This window comes from Neodiprion virginianus, chromosome 3 (genome assembly GCF_021901495.1).
Source record: "Neodiprion virginianus isolate iyNeoVirg1 chromosome 3, iyNeoVirg1.1, whole genome shotgun sequence".
Lineage (NCBI taxonomy): Eukaryota > Metazoa > Arthropoda > Insecta > Hymenoptera > Diprionidae > Neodiprion > Neodiprion virginianus.
The window spans coordinates 1889254-1913692 of NC_060879.1; the positions used below are offsets into that span (position 1 = coordinate 1889254).

General features: G+C 41.6%; 4 protein-coding genes and 2 long non-coding RNA genes across 7 annotated transcripts; 3 read left to right on the forward strand and 3 right to left on the reverse strand.

The window, feature by feature from the left end:
* Positions 1-771: 771 nt before the first annotated feature.
* LOC124300850 (uncharacterized) lies at positions 772-2693 on the reverse strand. Of its 2 annotated transcripts, XM_046755277.1 has the most exons (3): positions 2552-2693; positions 1870-2196; positions 772-1054 (listed from the first exon to the last, which is right to left on the reverse strand). In XM_046755277.1, the coding sequence occupies exons 2-3, from the start codon at positions 2189-2191 to the stop codon at positions 960-962; spliced, it is 417 nt and encodes a 138-aa protein (XP_046611233.1). In that variant the 5' UTR covers positions 2192-2196; positions 2552-2693; the 3' UTR covers positions 772-959. The 2 variants fall into 2 exon arrangements, with proteins under 2 accessions (XP_046611233.1, XP_046611234.1); XM_046755278.1 differs by lacking the exons at positions 1870-2196; positions 2552-2693 and adding an exon at positions 1148-1844.
* A 57-nt stretch (positions 2694-2750) lies between these two features.
* On the forward strand, positions 2751-3476 carry LOC124300851 (uncharacterized). The gene is made up of 2 exons (XR_006907347.1): positions 2751-2892; positions 2982-3476. It is a non-coding gene; the product is annotated as an uncharacterized LOC124300851 (long non-coding RNA).
* On the reverse strand, positions 3203-4993 carry LOC124300849 (isochorismatase domain-containing protein 1-like). Its single transcript, XM_046755276.1, has 4 exons — positions 4534-4993; positions 4186-4329; positions 3851-4036; positions 3203-3724 (listed from the first exon to the last, which is right to left on the reverse strand). The coding sequence occupies exons 1-4, from the start codon at positions 4660-4662 to the stop codon at positions 3572-3574; spliced, it is 612 nt and encodes a 203-aa protein (XP_046611232.1). The 5' UTR covers positions 4663-4993; the 3' UTR covers positions 3203-3571.
* A 44-nt stretch (positions 4994-5037) lies between these two features.
* LOC124300848 (protein N-terminal glutamine amidohydrolase) lies at positions 5038-9121 on the forward strand. The gene is made up of 4 exons (XM_046755275.1): positions 5038-5438; positions 6115-6268; positions 6432-6702; positions 6787-9121. Exons 1-4 carry the CDS (start codon positions 5347-5349, stop codon positions 6945-6947), a joined length of 678 nt encoding a protein of 225 aa, XP_046611231.1. The 5' UTR covers positions 5038-5346; the 3' UTR covers positions 6948-9121.
* A 1708-nt stretch (positions 9122-10829) lies between these two features.
* On the reverse strand, positions 10830-24382 carry LOC124300845 (uncharacterized). The gene is made up of 6 exons (XM_046755269.1): positions 23419-24382; positions 16135-16453; positions 15437-15793; positions 15100-15347; positions 12295-15002; positions 10830-12147 (listed from the first exon to the last, which is right to left on the reverse strand). The coding sequence occupies exons 1-6, from the start codon at positions 23471-23473 to the stop codon at positions 12031-12033; spliced, it is 3804 nt and encodes a 1267-aa protein (XP_046611225.1). The 5' UTR covers positions 23474-24382; the 3' UTR covers positions 10830-12030.
* On the forward strand, positions 17905-24414 carry LOC124300852 (uncharacterized). The gene is made up of 3 exons (XR_006907348.1): positions 17905-18023; positions 21377-21545; positions 24295-24414. It is a non-coding gene; the product is annotated as an uncharacterized LOC124300852 (long non-coding RNA).
* The last annotated feature ends 25 nt before the right edge of the window (positions 24415-24439 follow it).

Below are 24439 nucleotides of genomic sequence, written 5' to 3' on the forward strand. Positions count from 1 at the left end.
TGCAAGCTTGATACGCGCCTAGCTTTTCTGCATAAAATCGAAAGACAACTTCTCGCGTAACAAGAACTATTACGACTAATTATCTCGACACATATCGTTAACGTGACCGACGAGCCTGAAGAATTTTATCAATATGGCGGCCCGGTCACGTGGTAATTGTTTAAAACAAACGAACATCGCATTAATAAGCGCGAAACATAATTCAAATTCAAAACAATTCGATGAAATACCACAGAGACAACTAATTTTTAACTCATAATACATCAGGCTCACTTAAAAATAATCATTAATTCGTATTAATACCAAGTGAATGAAAATTTTGTATCGAAATTATAATTAATTGCCCGTGTCGTTCATATTAATCTTGTAATTACACAGAAAATATATTTTGAATTTGTACGAAAATAAATTAGAGTACGCGTGAAATACGTTCCCACGAATTCAACTGGTCGCATCGGCGGCAAATTTTGAATTTTCAAATATCGTTCGTCCCGGGCATTGTACTCACTCCATCTGGCAGTTATTCTCGGCACTATAGGCACTTAAATTGTGTATTCAGTTACTCGGAAATTATTTATTTTCGTACGTTATCCTATAAGATGCTTAAAATTTTACTTTTCTATTCTCACAGCTTTCAATAAATTTCTTGAATTCTAAATTTGAGGTGAAATCATTAGATTTATATTGAAATATAGAGCTATAATTGGGAATGTGGGCAAGGAAAGGAAACGGCATTGAATCTTTTTCATCGTTAATAGGTATAAAAAATTATACAATAAAATATGGCAATTTATTATAAAACGTTAAAGGTCTTTGAATATCACTCAGTTCGTAACCGACTGTCAACTTAATATATAATGCCTCCTGTCACTACGACTTGATTTTTGTGCAACTTCACTCTTCGCTTATGAATTTATTGCAGAGGTCGTAATGGAGGATATTCAACTTTAATGAAACTCCTACTTCCTCTTCTTTTGTTGCTTCAATTTCCTCTTCTCTTCTCGTTTCTTCTCCCGCTCGGTCAGACTTTTGTATAGCTTGTATCCAAAGAACGCTGAAAAGAAAAAAAATCGTACAATTTCATTAAAATCAAAATGACTAAAAATTAATTTTGTAGTAGATTTCAGACACTCTTGTTACACCGTACCGAAAATTGTGGCAATAAAAATAATAGCAGCAAGTATCATGGCATAGGATCGAATCAACATCCAAAATTTGAAAGCCCAATTGCCAGACGTGTATTTAGACACCGAATTCTTAAACGCTTCTTTAGCGTTTTCCATAAACTCGGCTTTCCCATCCTCGTCAAGTTCGCGATACTTTGTTAACATCGACTTTATTTTATCCCGCACGGCCGGACTGAGGTCGTCGACGCTTTCTTTAATCTTATTGAATATCTCCTCCGCCATTTCTTCAATACAATACTACTATTTCACTTCAAGACTCGCTTAGAACGCTATCTTTCAAATATTAAACTAATATTTCTCAAGCATATGGCGAGTTCCGAATCACCGATAAACGCGACTGTACACCTGACGTTGAACTGCGGCGATTAGAAACACAGATACATTATTTTTATCTCAAGAATTGAATAAAAAAAATTCCGAAGGTATCAGATTAGATAAAACGAGTTAAATTCGTTGTAAATCTTGCACAGATTCGAGTAGAATAATTCCTCCCGTATAACCACAAACGCCAATCTTCGCAGAAGCTACACGACTATAAACTATCGCAACTTCGACAAGCTGGAAAAATACTGAGTCAACAAAGGTTCAATGAATCGCTCAAGCGACCAGGTAGGTATTCCAATCAGCATTTTGCGCGTGTAAATTCAACAATCGACCACTTTAGTCAGCAAATTGCGATTACCAAATATCAGAGCGATCACCGCGAGCAATGCGAGAAGCATGAGCGCCTGGGACGTGAACGGAGCTGCAGGAGGAGGAAGATTCTGTCCGAAACTGTTCCCGCCTTGGATATTCCTCGTCAATTCTTCGCGTAAACTTTCTTTATCCTCATCACTGAGACCAGTCATTCCATCGAGCATTTTCAATAGCTCCTCCGGCGAGGGTAACTGCGACGGATTGACATCTGGTATCGAACTTGGATCAAAGTCCGGCAATTCGTCTTCGATGGTCGCATCCTCGGAGCTTTCTGCCATTGCTCCTCGAAGACCGTAAAGAAGATCCATTTTCGCTGAAAATTAAAACAGATGCTAAATGAAATCGAAAATGAGATATTAGGAAAAAATCACACCACTCGAAAGCTCAGTATTGGTTTCTATTCAAAGTGAATTTTGATTCCCGCATTTTGTATACCGGCAATCTTCAAACCCCAGTGATTGAATTAATCAATATTGCAGGTAGTAAAAATTCAACAGAATTCTAACGTTGATTACAACAGCTGTTGATATATCTTTACAGTTTTTTTTTAACCAGATAAATCGAGGCCTGAACGTGACGTTAAGTAACTAAGGTTTACTACTGATAAACGAGCGAATAAGGATCATAGTTAAATTTTTTTAAGTCTTATTTATTTCCGCTGCACGCACCTGTTCAACCAGAAATGAAAACTACTGCCAGAGACGAGTGTTCAATGGTAACACGAGCAAGGCAACGGTTACACACGTTGTACTGTTGTACTGTTATCAATTCATCGTTGACACGAGGCTCGGCAGCATTCTCGGCTAAAGATAATTGCCTGCAGTTGAAGGCTTGACGCTTATTCGTCCGATCATCTGAAAGGCGGCGCCTCACTTGCCACCGATGACGTGTCCGCAATGTACCGTTCGCTGCTTGCTTGCTCTTCCAACGTGTCACCAGGTCGCCACGATGCATGTGGCCGCGTCCAACGTCGTCGAAGATGCTCGAAGAATCCGGGGGAAGAAGTGAGGTCGTATGATCGGTTGGCTGGCACGTTGGAACAGAAAATTTCCACGCGCCACGACTCGAGGCTAAAAACAAGTGTTATTTTTATTTCAGCCATCGCGAGTGTTTGGATTATGTCATCACTGCTTGGAAATGTCAGTTTTCCAATTTTACTTCGCTGCAGGTTTTGCTTTCCGCAATTCCGCTCCGCTTAGCGCCTCCACACCGCAACTGAACACGCAGCCATGCAAGCAGATCACATAATGGGCGAATAACTTTCTCTTCCCTTTGTCGACGAGAGAAATATATGGAAGAAACTTTATTATTTCAATGATCATAATAACACTTCATTGTTTCATAGCGAAGTAAAATTATCGCATAATATACGAGTATAAAATAACAATATTATTCTATCCTATAAGTCTTTGCATAACGCAACTGAATCAATAATTGCATAGACATTGATTCAATATGTAGTATATTGTGTCTAATGCTCGGTTTTGCAAACCATGATGCATTGGTAATATCCACTTTTCATTAGCCTAAAATTAATTAACTCCCGATATCTTACTTAGTTATACATGATAATAAGCGCTGTTTAACAATATAGATAGAAAAACTAATATCCCCAATTCATTTAACTACGAGTAGAGTTCGAAATAAAAATATGATACTCACAAATTCTAGTGTTAATATTTGTGATACTAAATTTTAGCCGATGGAACTAAGCCCGTGTAAACCGAAGGCTCTTTTACGAGACGTTGCAGTTCCTTAAACTTTTCATGCTTGGAGTCGCCCAATAGTTTGAAGAGTACGCTTTCGGAAGTTGCTATCTGACACCCGACTTGCCTCATTCTCTGTAAGGAATTGAAACAGCGTAAATCACTAGAGTATTCGCAATTACAAATATTATTCACTATTTACACCAAATTTTCGGTGTGGTTTGAATAAGTTGTGTCTTATGTGTCAAGCACTTTCATTACCTCGATCGCAAGCAATCTGTCCTCTTGCGTGCGAGACGAGCAGCAATCGGCCACTGCGTGGACCTGGAACCCATTGGCGGTAAGATCCAGTGCAGTTTGCTCGACGCAAACATGGGCCTCGATCCCAATGAGAACTACCGACTCTGGAGGACTACCTGAGCAGAGCGTAGAAAGTTCTTTGCGCACCTGAATTCAGACAACATGCTACTGTGTGATTCGTCGCTATTTTACTGACTAAGATTTTAACTTCCAAAAAGAACAGGAACAGGATTAAAGAGAATTCTTTATCATAATATCAAGTTTTAGGAGAACTGGATAAACGAGATTCTCCTTACTTCTTCAGTGTACATGCTGAACTTGGTCTTTGCGAACGGTCCTTTTGCACCTGTTATATCCAGTTCCGAAACAGTGTTTCCTAAAGCCTTAGGATTCTGCTCGGTAACAATGATCGGTACATCCAACAAGCGCATGCCGTTCACCTGGTAGATGAGAATGATACGATAATTTCAGATCGCTAATGATTTGATGATAGAAAGAAAAACGAAATTAAAATTAGTATCGTTATTGTAACTAAGCATTGAGGAAAAATTACTAGTTTTCTAATTTTACAATGATTTTTTAAGGAACTAAGATGATGTTACTAGCTTCAATATGATTTTAAAGAAAATTAAATCTCGAATTACCAGCTTCGCAGAGTTAGCGACGATCTTATCGAACTCGAATATAGCCTTGGCGAATTTCACCTGCATATCGCAAACAAATAAAGCCGTTTTCCCGTGGCGAAGGATCGCCTTCGTAGCGCTCAGAGCCATGATCCAAACTGTGATATCTGCTCGATGATACTTTAACCCGCAATTACGACGAATCGAAAAGAGTTAGGTACAGAGCTGCAAATTTCATGGGTAGTAGTATCAGTTTCGGGTTTAATCCTCTTTGAGCATTCCCTCTGGCCCTTCTATCTAATCTTCTTTGGGGTTTAGCCGAGTCAGATTAGGTTAGGTTAGGTCAGGCTATCATCCAATAAAGAAGCGGATCTGTTCGCATCGAGTTGAGAGATGGCGCTACCGGCGGGAAATCCGCATGACAAAAGAAGGTCGCAATAAAAAAATCAGAACTGCGGCCTGCGCAGTAAAGCGAATGTGCGAATACCGATGCAGAGAAATACATAAAAAGCCTTCCCGAAATCCCCACTCAACAGGCAAATCGTAGCTGCCGAGCTCTCGCCACTCCGTTTTTCGCTTGCAGACGACGCAAGAACCGCTTATTACCGGTGAATAAAAAGCGTTACGAAGAGCGAAAACTCCCGATAAAATAAGCGTGACGATAGTAATTTTGCGTAAATTGGGGTGAATGAAAAGTGTCATGAAGTGTGAGAGTATCACGCGGCGATAACGCGGTGAAATATCACCAGAACAGCAGACAAGCGCGAATAACAATTGAACATCAAATTGAAGGTAGAACCAATATCGGCTGATCGAGTGTAAACAGACTCGAGGATGGCTGCGGAATCGCGTGGTGCTGGAAACACGAAGCCTCTTGTCCCGCTATTCACCAAAGCCTCGGATTGCGTCCACACGAGTTGCTACTGGTGAGTTTCCGCCGAATTCGATACCCTCCTTGCTCATTTTATCGTTCATTTTCTTTTCACCGACCAGTGTCGTACTGCGGCACAGGTATCAGGGATCGATATCGCGGATTGTGGGATTCTTGCGGTCGTGCCCTGCCAGGATACGCCGCCATTTTTAAAGAGACTTGCCACCGACCAATCGCGTTCGCTTCTTTATCTCGCGCCAAAATTCCGAGCCCGTCATTGGACGCCCGGCCTGTTTCAAGCGACGTGTTATTGTTATTAACCCGCGAACCCAACAACGACCCGATTTGTATTAATGCGGGAGAGTTACGCGGGTTTATCGGCGTTAATAATTCACCCCGCGATAACAGGCACGGACACGACACCAGCCGCGCACGCGATGTACATACTTTGCATGTTTTTGCAGTTTTTATCCCACTTTTTATTTCTAAATCATCCCTCGAATCGCGCCGAGTTTATCCAACGTAGCGACCTTTGTTGTGTACACCGTTATTACGCTCACGCTTTTTCGCTTTAATCACTTCTAAACTGTATAAATTATTCAATCAAAACACTTCGGGCACCTCGTCGAGGCCCGCTCGTGTTTCAACTTCTATCTCTCTCTCTCTCTCTCGCCTTCTATTTCCCATCTCACTTTTATTTACACCGAGATGAACTCTTTTCCATATTTCAGCGAAGAAAACGTATGGAAGCTATGCCAGGACGTCGCCACTAGGCACGGCCCTGAATTGCAACACTGCTACGTCGCTTTTATCAGCAATCCTGGGAGAAGCGTTCCTCTCTGGCGTCAGAAGGCTGGCAAGGATGAGGATCAGCTTGTCCTTTGGGTCAGTATTGTCGTCTTGATGGATGGTTGGCTAAATTTTCAAATCTTGTGTCAGGTCTCTAGACTGTGAAAACCGATCGATTGGTTCCGGCCCATACTGGAATTTTTCAATCACTCATAACAAGACATCGTTTTACACCACTTTATTTCTTTTTACTCTACAGGACTATCACGCAATATTAATCTACGCACCTGACGACAGAGCGGTGGTCTACGATTTAGACAGCGCTCTTCCATTTCCGACTCATTTCTGGAAATACGCAACGGAAACGTTCAGGTCCGACGAAGCTTTGCGCTCCGAGTACCACAGGAGATTCAGACTAGTCCCTGCTGCGACGTACCTGCAGCATTTCGCCTCCAACAGGCACCACATGAAACGAGAAGACGGCACATGGATCAAAACCCCTCCTGAATATCCTCCGATCTCTACTCCAAGTAAGTTTTCAGACTGATCAGAATTTGTGGCCTTGGAATCGACAGATTTTGAACTTTACATACTCACTTGACTTCGTTTCTCAGCCTGCAAGGATAATCTGGACACTTTCATAAACATGGAACCGGGAACGGGTCTCGGAAGTATCCTAAGTCTGAAGCAGCTGGTAAATAGATTTTACAGACCCAGTGTTCCGACCACTTCTCCGCCGCAGCAGCAGCAGCAGACTCACACAACGCCGACTTAAGCGGAACGTTTTAATTGTCGGCAAGGCGTTTTGCCGTCGCGCGTTGATATCTGAAATGAAGAAACGATTAATTGGGTCTAAAAAACGTCCCTGGTTCAGGTGAAATTTCTCAACAGTCGAGTGAAAAATATGCAGTCTGATAGCGTTTACCAAAGTTTGACGTCAGGTTCGATAAAAGGGGATAAAAAGCTGGGGAGTTTAAACATTTCATTAATACAAAGTATATTTCTAAAATCAATTCCACGCCTTAAACGAGCCTTTTTTTTAGCAATGTATGCATGATGCTTTTTGCTGTTAACGTTGTCGATGAAGTAGACAGTGTTTTGCTTAAATTGCGTTAGTTCAATTCTATGAACGATTTATGCAATTAATCATTGCGCAATATATGTTTAGAGAGATTACAGATTTTTTACTGTCAATATATACACATTTAGTGTGCTTTTAAACGAGACTCTAATTTCTTCAGCTGTGTTTCACCAAGACTTTTTTCTTACCATTGTGTACATGTACTTTAGGAACTAATGATTCTGCTTTTCGGCTAAAGATACGTTTTTACGTTTGCATTATAAATACCGAACATCACACTTGGTTCTTATTAGTTGCAACCAGAGTTCGTTTGTTTTTTGTTCTAGTTACTGCATTATTGCATGAAAGACTGATGTGTCTCTAGTGACAATTTCGTGTATCATTAAAATTACGATTCTTGCTAGTTACCTGTATGCTTAATTATATTATATTTACAATACCTGTTCGAACGAATTCGAGTCCAGGTTTTAGCTGGCCAGTGAATAAAATGCCTATCACGGCAAAATTATTACAACGACTTATATGCAAGTATGTCAATATTTACAATACTTATTATCACTTTAATTATAAAAATCAGCCCAAACCTGAGAGCAGCTTTTTTCCATTAGATCTTCATTTACGTAGCTCGACACGCAGTGAGCTGTACATCGATAAAATATTTATAATTAGATAAATAATGATTAATCAGCTACGAATCTTTACCAAGTATTGCTGATTTCAAAAGTTCAATTACACTTTCATACTATATACAATTTATTACTATTGTCGTAATTTAACGTGTTCTATCACTTTTTCTACAGCTTTATGTAGCTGAACTCAGCACTCCACTGCGTTTTTTATATCGTGCTACGTGCTCTACTTGACCAATTTTTAATCTCGTAATGATGATAATAATGATAATAACAATAACAAAAAATTCAATTTTTCTCAGATTACACATTTTATCAATGCGTTCATGCATTAACTATTTGCACGTTGAAAAGTAAATAATATATATTTATTCCGATGTCTATGGAAAAGGGTAAGTAAATCAGTTACCTTTTACGCGCCGATGGGTAAATTGGTAGTAAAACTCTGTTTTTAATAAGGGACATCATCCAGTTTTCATGGGTTTAACTGTGGCAAAAAGAGAGAGGTCTAAATAAAATATAAACGATATTGTGATATATTACAACTTTCTACTTTATAAATACCTTGATAAATACTTGTACATCTATTTAAAAATTAATTTTGAAAAATATATCAAAAACAAAAAAAAAAAAAAATTAAAATAATCTCTATCGATGGTGCATGTGCACGCATTCGCTTGTTGGTGAAAAAAAAAAACAAATGAAAAATAAGAAGTATTCACTTCAAAAATAAATAAAAAAAATTTGTTCGCTCTAATATCGTATTCTAAAGTATCTGTTGAATGTTATACGTGAATCGATATCCGAGGTACTATAAAATTTTTAGATCTTAGAGTTATCTTATTCACATTTTCTGTAATAAATTTTATCAGTGTTTTAATTGCTTGACACAACTATCATTAACAATTCAATTATTCGCCTTGTATTTTTTCTTTCATTCTAATCGTCACATGATCAACACTCATAGGACTTACACGATGAAAGTTGCATAGCTTACAACGCGATATGATTTAAAAGGATTGCGATGAAAATCGACCAATACCGACATCGAAACAGAAAATGAATAAACAAATAAATAATAATATTCAATTTACGAATGAAATATATTTTTGAACCGACGATTATACGTATAATGTGTATATATATATAGACGAAGCGACAACGAAAATTAAAAAAAAAAAGAAAGAAAACAAACTACGAAAAACGAGAATATACCAAACTTCTAGTCTCTAGCCTACTTTACGTACAGCATTACTAATTAAAATTGCGCAGGAATTATTCGAGCGACAAAACGACCTCCTATAATTATACAACACTTGTATTCTAATTCTTAAACACTTGTCAGCAAATTTCGCTCATACACTTTGATTTTCTATATTTCGCCATTAAGAAGACAGATTCTTTCCATGCAAATGACTGTAAATAGAATAATAATATTCATAGAGCTGTGTCCGCTTTTTGCGTTATACTGTTTTACAATTAGCGGCCTATAATTGATATTCAACTAACAATGAGTTCTACCAACAAGCGAATTACTTATGTACTATAAGTATGCATGTATGTATGTATGTATGTATGTATGTATGTATGTAACTGTCAGCCTGTAATAACGATAATTGGGATAACAACTGTCTTTAAATGGTTTCTACTCCAAGCTGACGAGTTTTTTGAAGTGACTTATTACCGTACTATGCGACACGAGCAAAAAAAAAAAAAATTTGATCGTCCACTCTTTGCCTTCCGATACTTCTTCTTAATCAAATCCGCTATATTAATTATTACGGATAGACGTAATACCTACCTATGAATAAATATTAATCAGGAGCACAAAATTGTATCCATATCAAGGATGCACTATGATCGTAATTACGTTGCGTGTGCCCTAGTATCGCTTAGAATATCAATCTCATCTCAATTTAGACTTAATTGAATCAATTATCAAAATGTACGTATCAAAGAAAAAAAAAAAACAATTATGTACCTACTTTAACGAATCGTGGTATTCTGCGTTCTGAATTAAATATCACAATTTACCTTTAATCAATTCCAAATATTTCGTATTCTTCCTACTTACTATATGGTGTATAGAAATTAGTCAAAGTTGCAATTTAAAATTTTTTTTTTCGTAGTATCATAAATCACACCGCCTGTCACTTTTTATTGACAATTTAAGAGAAGAAAGAAAAAGGAATGGAAAAAAAATTACCTCGAGTCAATGATGCGTGCAGTCAAGGCTAAAATGCATATTGTATTGTGTATTATAGGCACCGACTTTCTATCATGGAAATCTTATGAATAATAAATATTTCTTTGATACAAAAACCATAATTATCATTATATATATACATATATATATATTATATATATATATATATATATAATTATATATATAAATTATACATTTTGATCCATCTTTGAAGCTACGAGTCCTTTTCTGTATTCTGTCTTATACCTGTTATTCTCTAGCACTTTGCAAACTCGGTGCCTAATATCTTCAATAATTACTCACATGTACTGATAATCAAATTATACCTATATCCCGCTTTGTATGGAATAAGTATATTTGTGTATCGCTTTGTCGAATGCCTAAACACAAATTTTTACTCACCTCGATCCACTTACATTATTGATATCATTATTTTTAATTGGTGAAAAAAGAAGCAAGTACGTTAAAAAAGATATAAAAAAAATGAAAAATCAAAAAAAAAAAAAAAAAATCAGCGAATTGTCTTCAATGTTATATCAAAATATAATAATCTTAATATCAGAATTACAGTTCAAAAAAATATATATATAGTATATATAATTGCATATATATATATGTATATATATATATACACATACCTATATTGTATATATATTTATTATTATTTCATATTAATATTATATTATACATATATAATATATATAATATATATCGGCGATTGTTCAATCGAATAAACAACTGGAAACACATTTTTCTTTTCAATCATCCGAATACTTTTTTGTAGAAACTATATTCTTCGTTGTTTTTTTTTTTTTTTGTCCGTTTTTTGAACTTCAGCTTAAGAAATCCAACAAAATATCCATCAATTTTTCCGACAAAAATACGTTTAATTGTATTGATTTTGAATTAAAAAATATATATATATATATATTTATACTATATTATACTCAGCAAAATTAAAAGTAATAATACGATTCTGCTTACAGTAATGCAACATGATTATTGGATAGAATTATTTCAACGTCTTTATATTAGGGCTGCAACTGCAACACACGATTCTTTTTCAAATTTTATCAATTATAAGTTACATTATACTAAATATTATAGACAATACGATACTATTCTAATATTGACAATTGCACTGGGACTCATAGACAGATTTGAGAAATTGGATAAAGTTTCTTAAAAAAAAAAAATATCAAAAATGAATATTCTTTACAATCGAAATGCACAGTCCATGGATACCAGTATTCGTATACGACAAAGGCAACTCTAAGGAACAAAACCCAAAATAGCCCATCACCGTTGCCGATAATAATGTGTGTTCCCTAAAATGTCTTGTCGCAAAAAATAAATATCATTCCACGATTTGTCGATATGTTATACAATATGTACTTAATTAATCGATATCTTATTATTATCATTTATTGATTTATTTATTTTTTTCTTCAACTTTTAGTCTTTTTTCTAGTGTAAGTTTTTGAGCTAGCACGAATTCTGAATCCGAAAATACACAACGTTGGAGTATAAAAGTAAGAGCAATCTAAGCCTATATCTACGTTTCTGTACGTAAATATAAAAAATGACATGTCAGTCGCACTTTGATGTCGAACAATGTCCCATTGTTTTACCCTCTCGAGTTTTCAACTTAAAATTTTTATTCAAATATTTTTCAATCAGTTCAATATTTGAATAGCGTATTAATATAGATGAAAAGTGACGTTAGAAGAAATCGTATTACAAAATTGTCGACACTTTTACGATTTAACATCCCCTGAACGATCCACGATTTGTCAAGACGGCAGTTAGAACCACTTTGCAAAATTGCAAATTATCGTCTCCTGAGTCATGTAAGTAATTTATTATAAAACATAATAATATTTTTGTAGCTATAATCGTTGCTTATCATTGTTGTTTATTATTATTATATCTATCAAATTCCCTAAGTTCTGTAATACGGTCTAGCCATACTGTAGGTGGACATTGGTATGTTGTTTTTCGACAAATGCTGCGAATCACCTTGATCGTACTCGACGTCGTAATAGATCCCGCTTTGATTCTGAAAAACGATTATACAGATTGAATTTTTAGCTGATGAAACGAATCGAACCTTGCGGGAAAAAGAAGACAAATCGTTTCAAAAATGTTTGGTAACATTATTCGCGCCCATGGTCCTTAACGAAATTTAAAAACCCTTGGAACTCACCGCCACGGAGGATCTGGACTTCGGTCTAGGTACGTGAAACCCTCCATTCTGAGGTATCAGATCGGCTCTGTCCCGGTCTTGGGGTTCAGAGTCGGAACTGTCGGGCTCAGGTTGATGACGATGTCGGGGCCTGGGAGGGGCCTGAAGTCTGGGCAGTGGGACCGGCGGCAGAGTGCCGTGCATGCTGAGGGTGGGATAGCCGAACATGGCCGAACTGGGCCTGGTGGAGCCCATCGGCTCTGCGGCGTAGAGGTTGGCGGTGGCCATGTGGTCGGCTATGTGGGCCCACATGTAGGGAGGCAGTCCGGTCGGCGGTCCCTGTTTAGCGGAGGCCAGAGTCCCGACGGAACCGACCCTGGCCAGGGTGCCGGGTAAAGTCCCAGGCATACCGCCCTGCATGTACCCGTAAACCGGTGATCCGACGGCCTTCTGTTCGCGGGACCATCGCCGACTCCACATGACCAAGCAGACCAGGGTCAGGACAATGATCACCAGAGCGGCGACCGAGGCCCCGATAGCGACGCCAAGAACCTCGCCGTCGATCTCGCACTGGGACCCGTAGTAGTTCCCGGTGCAGGCGCACTGCATTTCATCACCATGCTGGACGTAGGAGCAAAGTCCTCTGTTGTTGCAGTGGGTCGTTGGACAGGAGAGGCAGACCCTGCCAGCCTCGCTGGCCTCGGACTTGTGGGGATCCTTGAGGCCGGGTTGACAGGCGCAGGTGAAACCGCCCCAGGTGTTGGTGCATACAGCCGACGCGTGACAGTCGTTCAATTCCGAGGATGCGCACTCGTCGAGGTCCTGAAGGTTCGACACCGAGCCCGGTGGACTGTCCACGTACAGCGCGCTGTTACCTATGTTGTTGTTACGCCTGTGGATCACCCCCAGGAGGTGCTTCTGCAGTTCCCCGGCAAGGGCGGGCCTCGCGGTCCTCGGCTCGAGGGTGAGCTTCAACGTCGTGTTCACGAAGACGCCGCCCTGTCCTTGGCTCACGTCGCCCTGGTAAATCCCGTTAACCGAGGAGCCCATGTACTCGTCGGAGAAGGGGGTCATCGACATGGCCGATTCGACGGCCCGATTGGCCTCGTAGGCGAGGGTCTCGTAGGCCTCGGACTCCTTGTCGGCGAGTCCGTTGTCCCACACGACCTTCCTGTCGTATATCCTGTCGACCCTCATCGACACCACTATACTGACGGTCTTCTTGCACGGCAAGGAGTGCTGCAGCCTCGCGTATCCCGGCTTGCAGTGGCAGGCCGAGACACCCTGGACCGTGGCGCAGGCCTCGTGCTGACTCCCGTCGCACGTGCTCGAGTCACCGACTATGCAGGTGTCGATCCTGACCGGAGGCTGCGCGGGCCGTCTTGGATAGGGTCTCCTCGCCGAGGTTCCGGGCCGCGTTGTCACGGCTGGTACATCCGGCTGGGCGACCGCGTATCCGGTCCCGGTTATGGCAGCTGGGAATTGGGTTCGGCTAGGTTGCGGTTGCGCGACGCTCGTCGAGGATTGGCTGATCGCGGACGTCGCCTCGCTCGCACCGTCGAAGAGATTCAAGTACGTCCGCTTTCCGTCTATACTGACGAAGCCCTGGCCCTCGACCGCCGACGTCACGATGACGTCGGGACTACCGGGGTTTATAGAGACCCTAACGCTGTCCCCGGAACCACCCGGTCCCTGCACGGCCGACACCGTCACATCGAAGATGTCGCCGATCTGGGGATACCGCGTCGCGGAATAAGGCCGGTGACCCGCCGCTCCTTGGCTTCCGGTGTAGTCCAGGGTGTCGTCGATCACTATTCCTGGGCGTGGTCGGTACGGGTAGTAGTTCGTCGGTGCCGGACTGTTCGAAGACGAGGTGATCGAGGAGGGGCCAATTTCCGCCTTGGTGCTCGTCTGAGGGGTCAAGGGCGGGAGGTTATCGGTCGGCGTCGACGCGTCGACCTTGGACTCGGTCGCGTCGACCTTGCTGGGTTCGAGCTTCGGGAAGTCGATGCTTGGGGGAGGGTCGTCGTCGTTTTTAAGCGGTACAACCGTCGGCTGGATCTCGCTCGTCGTCGGCGTCGGCTCGATCACTTTTACCGATGAGCTCGTCTCCACGGCCAGGGTCTTTTCGAAGGTCGACATTAATTGCCCCGAAGGTGAGACCGACTCCACCTTCGCATACGCAGTGCCGCTGCTGCTCGTCTCGGAGGCTTCGGAGTTCTTCTCCTTCGTCGGTCTCGACGGCCTGATCGGTTCCGGCGCCGAGGAAATCACCCGGGTTACCGAATTCTTCGCGGAATCGTTCTTCTTCTCACCGACGATCCCGTCGGAATTCGGTATGGGATACGAAAGCGGGTCTGAACCAAGGACCAAAGTGTTCTGCGGTATTATTTCTTCGTTCTTCATCGGTGGTTGATATTTTTGCGGTTTCTTCGAGGTGCCCTCGTTACTCGGTCGAATCGACTCCGGCTTTACATTCGGTTTCGGATCCGCCTCAGGCGGTTTACTCCCCTCGTTCACGGGGTCTCTCTTCTGCTGGTTCACCGTCTGAGCCGTCAGAGTTGGCCTGTTGCTCTGATTATCCACCGTCACGTTCGAGTCCCCCTTGAAATTGCTCTCCGTGGTTTGCGGCTTCTCCACTTTCTCCGGCCGCTTCTCGAAACTGGGTGGCTGATTTTTGTCCAACGGAGGCATCGGCTTGTACGGCGGTATCGGTCGCCTGTTTACTCCTATCGAAAGAACGCCTGTTACCGGACTTACTAGCAATTTTACGGTCAAAGAGAAGCTCCGAAAAGCTTAGAGCTAAACTATAAGAGAGAGACGTACCTGGTCTCATCGGTCGATTCCAGAGGCTCTCGATCCCCGGTCGATTTCCTTGGCTACCAACGTGATCCGGCAAGGGTCGAACCGGTCTTTCCGGCGGCAACTGGTTCACGGAAGGACGATCGACCGCCGGTGGTTTTTCGAACGGATAGGGATGGTCGGGAAGAGGCGGAGGGTTCATACCGGGAGTATCGAAGTCCGGTGGAAGAGGAGGAACGTCCGATATTCTCGGTGGTCCTCTGTTGTTGATTCTGAAGGGAAAAATGAAAGTGTAAAATCGTGGTTCACCCTGCGAACACATCACTTTCATGGAATTCATTACACTCGGTCGAAAATTCACCTGGTGGCCTGGATCGGCCTCAACGGCCTCGCGGTGTTTGCGGCGACGTTCACGTTCCCGTTCAGCAGCTTTACTATCCCCGTTATGATATCTTGGATATCAGGATTAGCCTGTCTCTGTTTCCCGTGGCCCGGCAGAGCCGTTTGGAGAACCGGAGGTGGCGCGTGCTCGCTATAGATCCTCGGCATCTCTTGCCGACTTTGTCTTTGTTGGAAAATTGGCCTTGTATATCGTTGCTGTGGGTTCTGCCGTCCAAACGCCTGCCGCTGATGCAGGGGCTCCGACCTGAGGTCTTCCCTCATCGGAGCCCCTCGCTCTTCCCCCGACCCGATTTCGCTTCGAGTTGGAGCGATGCTTCTGAAACATCGAGAAGGTCGTTTAGCTTCGGGAATAATGGTCACCATGAGTAGATGTTAGGGTGAATCCTGGTTTAATTTTTTTTCTTTTTAATTGCAACTCAAAAAATTTGTGATAAATACTGAAAAGAAATTGTCGCAAAACCTCGAGGAAGTAGGAAAATATTTAGAGGTCACTGCCGATTCTGTATACAGATGTCTTTACCGACACTTCGCTTAGCCATGACACAAACCCTTTTCTAGAACGTTCGTGTGGTAACGGTGTCGGTAACGGAATCTGTATCCAGAACTGGCACTGTATAATATCTACCACAATGCAGAAGCTGTTTCTCAACTGCTCACCTGAAGTAGTCGCCCGGCTTTATCTCAATGTTATTTCCATCGATGTGATTCACGTGCTTCGAGGCAGTCAACAGATCGATAGATTCCTCGGGTAAAGCGTTCCTGGAGAGTGTATGAAAACGTTCACCTTCCGTGTTCTCCACGTTCTCAGAGCTCGCAAGCTCCAGGGCTGGATTCGTCCTCTGCAGTCTAGATAGGGACGCATCGTGAACCAAGTTGTTGAGCGTTTTTTCCCTGTTCGGGTACGAGCTTGCGCTCAAAACTAGCTTCTCGCTTTCTAGGGAATGGGATGTCGGTGCATTCTGGACTGCAAGGACTCCTGCAATTAAAAAAAAGGAGAAAAATATTAGATTATTCTACCTGACATTAAACTTTAAACTCGCATCATAATGCTGAAAAAAAAAATTGTGGATCAAGCCGATTTTCTCCGTATAATTCATCGAATCGTTACTTGTACAGTGAATTTTCACCTACAGGTCAATGCCGTGCACAGTGAGCCTTTGTCTCTGCGGTTAATGATATGCGAAGGCAAATGTTTGCCCGCGGCATTGCCTATTGGTAAAAGTTCAGGTTCAGGTTCAGGTTCGTGCGTTCGTAATCACGCTGCCATCGATACGCGGCCGTTTGTTTGGAGATTTTTAAAAGGAGGGATAGAGAAATAGGCGACTGCGTTTACCTGTAATAACTGTAATGAGTACATTCTACACTCTGAATTTGGGTAACTCTTCGGTTCTTATTTTGCCCAGAATGTATAATAGTAGAATTTGTGGAAAACGTTTACGGATGAAATAACATCCCGCACAATGCACCATTGTTCACATTCGTCACGTCTGCATGCCGCAAATCGATTTCATTTCTGTCATCTCGTGCAAGTGTCATAAATTCAATTTTTTCGTTTACGTATTCTTTTTTTTTTTCCTCTTACACGTCTATTTTTCAACGTAGCAGTTTATTCGCCGGGTTCTTTCGCTAGTCTTGCGGACTGCAGAAAAGACATCACACGGGGACAGGTTCCAGCATTACGGAAAAGTAGAACGAGATAACAGTCACGCGGAAATCGGCGAGTCATTACGCTGCATGTTTTCTTCAAACTCTAGCGAGACTATTCGTACAGGTTGTGAAATTATTGCAATAGATGAGAAAAAATGTGGTCAATTTATAGCAAATCGTATAACCAACTAATTTTTCATTACATATATAGGTATATTCCTAGTTTTGGCCGACGAATAGTTGTGCGTCTTTTAATCCGGAACTACGACCGTTAGTTGCGATGTTTATAGGTTGCTATTTCCGCATCCTCTGTTTTCTCTCTTCTCCTCAGGCAGTGAATGTTTCTTGTCTTATTTTTTATTTTTTTTTTTTTTTACCACAACTTTTTCCCAACTCGTATAAACGCTGCCACTTAGCGAATTTCAACATCGCAGCTGCAATTACCAGAGCCTTTGCATGCAGCATTTTCGCTGATGACCTTTGAGATGAGCTGCACGTGCTCTTGCAACCCGCCACCATCTGCTGCGCAATAGCTTTTACACTATCGAGCCGATGGTCATGCCATATTGTACCGTTGCTGCGCAAGCTCATCGGATCGCGGAATTGTCGCTAAACGGTTCAAAAACCTAACAAGCGGTAACAGTCGCATTCCGCAATGACTGAAACCAATTGTTTTTATTGAATCCGCTCTGCGAGTATTTTGTAAAGTTACACTCCTCTTCTCTTTCGGTTCTGCCCATTTTCAATTCATAATCATTACTTTCTGTTCGCAAATTAAGAAGCTCACTCGCCATTTAAAAAGTCGATAGATAGTCGAAGTTCAAAGGTTAGTCAGAGTTTTAATCGCTACGAGGCCACGCCTAAGTTCGCATCGTACACTGCACGGCTCGCTGCAGCCGGTGAGTTTCTCACAGCGAAAGTAAGTCGAATAAGGTATAACAACCCCTGGCTAACACCCTCGGCTTTGTTGGATCATCGAACAAAATATCGTTAATGAAACTAATTTTTGAAGGGGACGGCTCTTGCGCTTACAGCTGTTCTCCGTAAATCGACGTAATATCAAAGTTACGATTGCAATAGAGAGATAGGTGTGCGAACGAGTAAGGATTTTCAAGTACGACCAACACGCCACAAACATACTCTCTTTGTGCTCTTGGTAAATTTTTAGAATAGTCACTTTACTATATTTACTCTGGATTAGCGCTTACCAAAGTGAAATTGTACGGAAATTATTATTCAGTAGTAAGATGAGAAATAGCATTAACTGTTAGAGAAGAAAGAGACGATAAAAATGGTCTGGAAATCTAGGTGAATGAAGCTCATCATAATTAGCCCTAGGGTCTGGGAGAGTACATTGATGCAAGTGTATAACTAGTATTAGCAACGTTAATTAGCAATAACGACGATATTACCTAGATGATTAAAAAAGAGAATTATTATGAATCCATTCAGTACGTGCAAGAAAACGCGGTCTATTTTCAACCGTCGATTAATTTTTTTGTCCAACTAGATTCATCGCATTGCAATCTTGATAAACGGCGGATTGATAGCCTCGTATTTTCTCGCGAAAATACCACTAGACAGGCGGGGCAATAAGCGATGCTCGTATAACAGAACGATAATTACGCGCGCGATAGATGAAGAGAGAGATAACAAGGAAGCCGGGAAACGGTGGTAATTTTATTGCAGGTCGGCGAGCAGCGCGTCTACTATAGTAGTACAAATAACACGTAGTATTTTCTCTCGTTCGCACTTGAAGCGTAAAGATGTCCTTGTATCGACGTATTCCGCAACGCGGGGCGGTTGTGCGTCAGCTCGAGCATGAAATTCTTCACACGTGAAACATAAAAAATCACGACGACGGTTTCTATCGTCGTAGAAAGGCCAGCTTCTGTTTCGAGTTCAACTTTTTCGAAGCGAGAAAAGTTCTTTTCAAATCAAAAAAAAAAAAAAAAAAATAGAGAAACGCCTGAGGACAGGCAATCCGTTTCCGTAGGTATCCCAGTACGCAACCGTGAAAGTCAGGTTGCCTGACATCAGGCAATAGTTCGTTTTCTGAAATCCTTTCGGCGCAATTTTACTGATCACAATATTCAATGTGGGTATAATCCAGGGTCAACCAAAATGGATAATGAACGGGTATAAATTGCAGAATATAATAATTTCATTCCGCGATCCTACAGTTTAATCCGACAGTAATTGCACGCGAGCGGGGTTAGCAGCTGCTGCATGGCTTATAAGTTTACGCTCGAACTGTAATCGGGTAATTTCACCCGGCCGCAAACGTCGGGGCGTCTGGCGGTCGCGACAGGGCAAAAGCAGGGAAAGGAAAAAAGTCAATCCGCACGGGGATGGGGAAAAGCCGCGGAATTCGCGTCGCGGCGCTGACTGGTAAGGCCCGTTTTGCGGGCCCGTCGCGTCGCAGCTACTCGACTCAACTCGACTCCGCTGACTCGAGGCGGTAACGGCAGAGCTAACGGTACTCATCATTCCAGCCCAATATTTATTCTTTTCACAAACGAGCCGGCGAGCCCGCCGCGCCCCGTTTCGATATATTTCGTACATGTGTCGCGTAAAATAGCGTACGTCGCACGAAGAACCATTACCAACGTCCATCATCGGACGTATTTTTATTTGAAACAGACTCCGGCCCACTGAACAAATTGCCTACCTGCTGCGGTTTTCTCCGTCTACTTATTAGATTTTACACCACCTGTACTTATACGTAGAAAGTTTACGAGACGTACCTTGCGCCTCGTCTATGATCATACCGCGTCGCGGTTTGTTCCCTTTTCGCACTGGCGTTCAATTTTACGACACCCATAGACAATATTGTAATGGGAGTAAACCTAAAGTCACGTAGTTATCGTATCGATTCACGTTTCGGAAAACTGGTTTTTTCGTAATTTTAGGAATCTCTGAAACGCAGTAAATTACAACGAGGCAAAAGAATTTATTCCAAATTCGTGATTTTCTTTCCCCCAATGTTTCGTTACGCTAACGTCACTAACTTCAGTCTCATATATTAGTCGCTTTCCAAGCGGGGCGTTTTTCCCTCGCTTTCAATCATAATCCTCGTCGTCATAGTTTCACCGAATTCTTTTCTTTCCATCCTCCCTTTCGACGATACGCGTGCGCTGACCTAGGCTTGATGACCGCGGCTACTGATTAGCATGTCCGCGCCTGCGGAACCGTCGCGGGATTTACGGTATTTCGGTGACACTCCCTCTTCATGTATGGCAGTAACGAAACTATTTTTATACGCAGACCTCTGTACGAACATTATAATACACGTGGAAATTGTTAAAAATTTATCGGGTGTCAAACGCGCACTGAATAAAAGCGTTTACTTACTGTTAACAAACGTATATTTCAACACGGCAAAATAGATGTATTGTTATTATGATCAAATTTTAGTTTACAATGAGGCAAATAATGATTGATAAAATTTTTTTAATAGTTAACAAATCGTATTTGGTTCAACTAAAATTTGATAATAACGAACCATTTATTCCACCATATCCAAATATACGATTGTCGAGAGTAAATAAACTCTTTTCTCAACGTCAGTGCGTCGCGCGGGTTATTCACCTGAATTAATTACACCTAAATAATGCGGCCCTATAATGCCTGTGTGTATAATAAGTCGCATATGGCACCGAATCTAATGGACGAACCTTACGCGTGTGCTTATATGCTTGAGGCTAGAATCTGTATAGATGGACGTTATGTTCATTCGACGATGAGATAATACCTTATAACGGTAAATAATATATACATCCGATGCCAGATGAGTGATGAAATTCGTCAGGTGTAACATCATAGGTATATATTAATATTCAACGATGTGCGTAATATCACGTACCTGCATTACCTATACTCAAAATTTGAATGCGTGTTTTATTGTTCAATAAATATATACATATACGGAATGTCCACCATCTCTGTAATATATACTTTCCGCGTTCGAGATATGGACAAAAATAATCATACGGTGAAATTCTAGGTACCATAACTGAGCTGGCGATTATATATGTATGTATGTGTAGAAAGTAAAGAAAAGTGATTCACTGCGACGACTAATCGCATGGGTGCCCTCCGGTTAAATTTGAAACTTCACCATGTTGAAGTTATAGTAACGTTAACGTAGCGAAACATCGTGGAAATAAATCGTTGTACAATGTTAAAACGACTTTCAAGGAGCCGTCTTTTCAAAATGTTTTCACATGTATTCTTTCTTATTATTGACTAGCTGAATTTCAGACAATCCCAAAGCTGCGAAGTAACGATGTTCCTAAACATGCATCGTCAAAGTAACATTACCAACTTCAAACTCACGAAACTTCAGGGTACCACAGCGCTTTATTTCCTCACCTGCGATGCTAAAGCGAGGCGAATAAAACGTCAGTATGCAACAGCAGGTACGTACAATGAGTTAGGTATCTGCAGGTATTTCGTTGTGCGACACTTTCACGGCCGATGCGGTTGGCGAAAGTTGAATATGACGAAATAATGTAACCAAGTACTTCTATGATATGCGTGTAAATAGAACCCGTGCAGGATGTCGGACTGTTCGTCAACGACCTGCATGCAGGCACGTTTCCCTTACACGTTACTGTGCAAAAGTAAACGTAATGGAAACTTCGGTTACGGCCCTGATGCATTCGCTTTGCGGCTCAGTTTACTGATCAATTCTTACATCCACTTCGAACTTGAAGAGGAACATAATCTCTACTGTTGAAAATTGAATTAAAAAAACTAGACTTTGCTGAAACGAGTCTTGGGCATTGTGTATTATGATACGGCAATGAAACTGATTGCCTTACGTTCAATTCATCTATCGCAGAGATTCGCCCATTGATCGTGTGATTTTAAATAGCAAGCACATCTGTCACCGTTCATCTGGAACGGCCTTTAATGCTCACATCGCGATCCGACACTCCGGACAACACAAACTACGTGAAAATCTCCGTCCGTCTTTATCTCTCTCTCTCTCTCTCTCGGTCTCTTTGAATAGGTAAACTCGTATGCGCACGGAAACAGGACACGTCGTGTTTCGTTTCCACGTGACGCACGGGTTCATTATTATACGCGTTCGCGGCTTTCTCCTCAAGTGGTTTATACAGTAGCTGCACTATTCACAAGCCAAACGATAAGTAACCGCACGAAAGTTCGTTATTAAATGTCACCGCAACGGTTCCCAAGAGAAAAATAATTACCGGCGTGCAGCTACTGCAAAATTATACAAACACTCGTCTGATAAAACGAATTAACTTACGCATTCCAGAAATACACTGTTAAAAATTTCTGTATATGGAACTTCCTACACTGTATTGAAAGTTTTATTCGGATACGGAACATTGAAATCACCATACATTTGCCGTTTATTCAATTTACAAATAAAATAAATTTACTACACAATTTATTAAATTCAAATTACTTTTTTTTGTTTTTTTTTTTATAAATTTTAATCAAGTCAAAAAATGTTATTAAATATTTAATACAAATACATAGTAATATGCGTAAATTTGCGGTCCGATTTCGTAAATTGAAAACTCTTTTCTACAGTAAATGTGTGGTAAATTCACAATCATTTTTTAACAGCGATACATACCTCGCGAATAATTTCCAACCATTGATCATAATTCACATTTTACCGATCGTTCCGAACCGGATGTCTTTCGATCATTCCACAGACGGTGCCTCATAATTATACATGCCGACATTTCACTTCACCGTACTTGCGCCGGATATAATTTCACGTTGCACTCAAAGCACACCGATGATGAGCTTCGTCCTTTCTCCACAGCTAATCGCATATACAGCGCAATTATCGCGGCTGTTACAGATATAAAATCATTCGTGATTTCCAACCGTTTACGTACATGTATTATAGATATAAATATAACACATAGATCGAGCGTTACTAGAGCGCCTTATGATCTAGTTCATATATCCTCCTGCATGTTATTGCACAGTGAACGCGTACAGGTAGGTATAATATAACATTGTAACGAGCGGCGTATTATAGTAGCAAGAAAGTTTCTACTCTTCCTTTAAACAGTTACAGAATACAGCCCGTAAAAAAATTCACTCGAATAAAATCTAACTCGTTCGACTGGCCTCGGCGGCATTAAAGTCTCCGCATTCCTTGGCCTCGGCGCTTCATCAACGTTTGAGATCAAGCATCTGGTGGACCCGTTAAAACGGGATTTCTTTTCTCGGGTTTATTTTCGCCCTCTTATCGAGCCGAGAATGCGAGTGAAAAAAAAAAAAAACAAAGGAATTTCTCACCTGTGATCCCGACGCAGAAGCCCAGCAGAAACAGCGCGGAGATCGGCCCTTCCATCTGGCCGGTCAATCAACTTCACAAACGCCGCACTCCACTCCACGCACTTTATATATCCGATAAAATACACAGCCCGTGTCAAGGACACCCTAGGTCAAGGGTGATCCTCGGATTTCCGAAGTTCCGGATCGTCGAACGGCTAATCGCTGAACTCTGCCATTTTTGGCGCGTGATTTGAATTTCTAACGATTCAAACGTCACAGTTATACGCCGACGAAACGCACGATTTACAACTTGTCAATCGCACCACTCACTGCATCGAGAATTACACTTTACACGCGGGTGTATAGCCGCCATTTTTTACCTCCTTCTCTCTCTCTCTCTCTCTCTCTCGATCCTCTATCCGTGTGTCTCGTATATACGTGTATTCACTGCTCGACGCGGCACTCCGGTTGACCCACTTCTCGGCCCACGATAGCACACGGTATTTATATTGAATCCGGGTATTCGTATATCTCCTGTATTTGTTTCGACGAAACTCAATCCATATTCCACGATCACATTCGTTTACAGTTATCGTCGTTGCAGTGAGTTTTCTTCTTTCTCACCGTCATCGCACCTTCCCTTCACCCCTTTTTCTTTTACCAATCTTCTATTATATTACGCACAAATTTTTATACAATCCGGCGTTTCAAAAGCTTCGAAAATTTCATATACTATATTCACCCGTAATTCACAGCTTCGTACGGGGTTGCCGATAACTACACCAATTGCTACTGACCAATTTAACGAATACGTGTAGCGGATAGCGTGGATTATTATTATCTCTCACAGATGTACGATCGGACCGATTTCAAAGATTCTGTTTCTCAATTTAACAGGGTAAACAATTCGGGATGTCGGCAGCGACTCGCGAGGCTCGAACGCGCTACTTGGGTCGTTCACTCGACACTGGACTCTCCTCTCACCTCCTTCCTAGCTCGGTTCTTCGTGTCTTCGCCTCTTCCCCGTACCTCCCGCCTCACC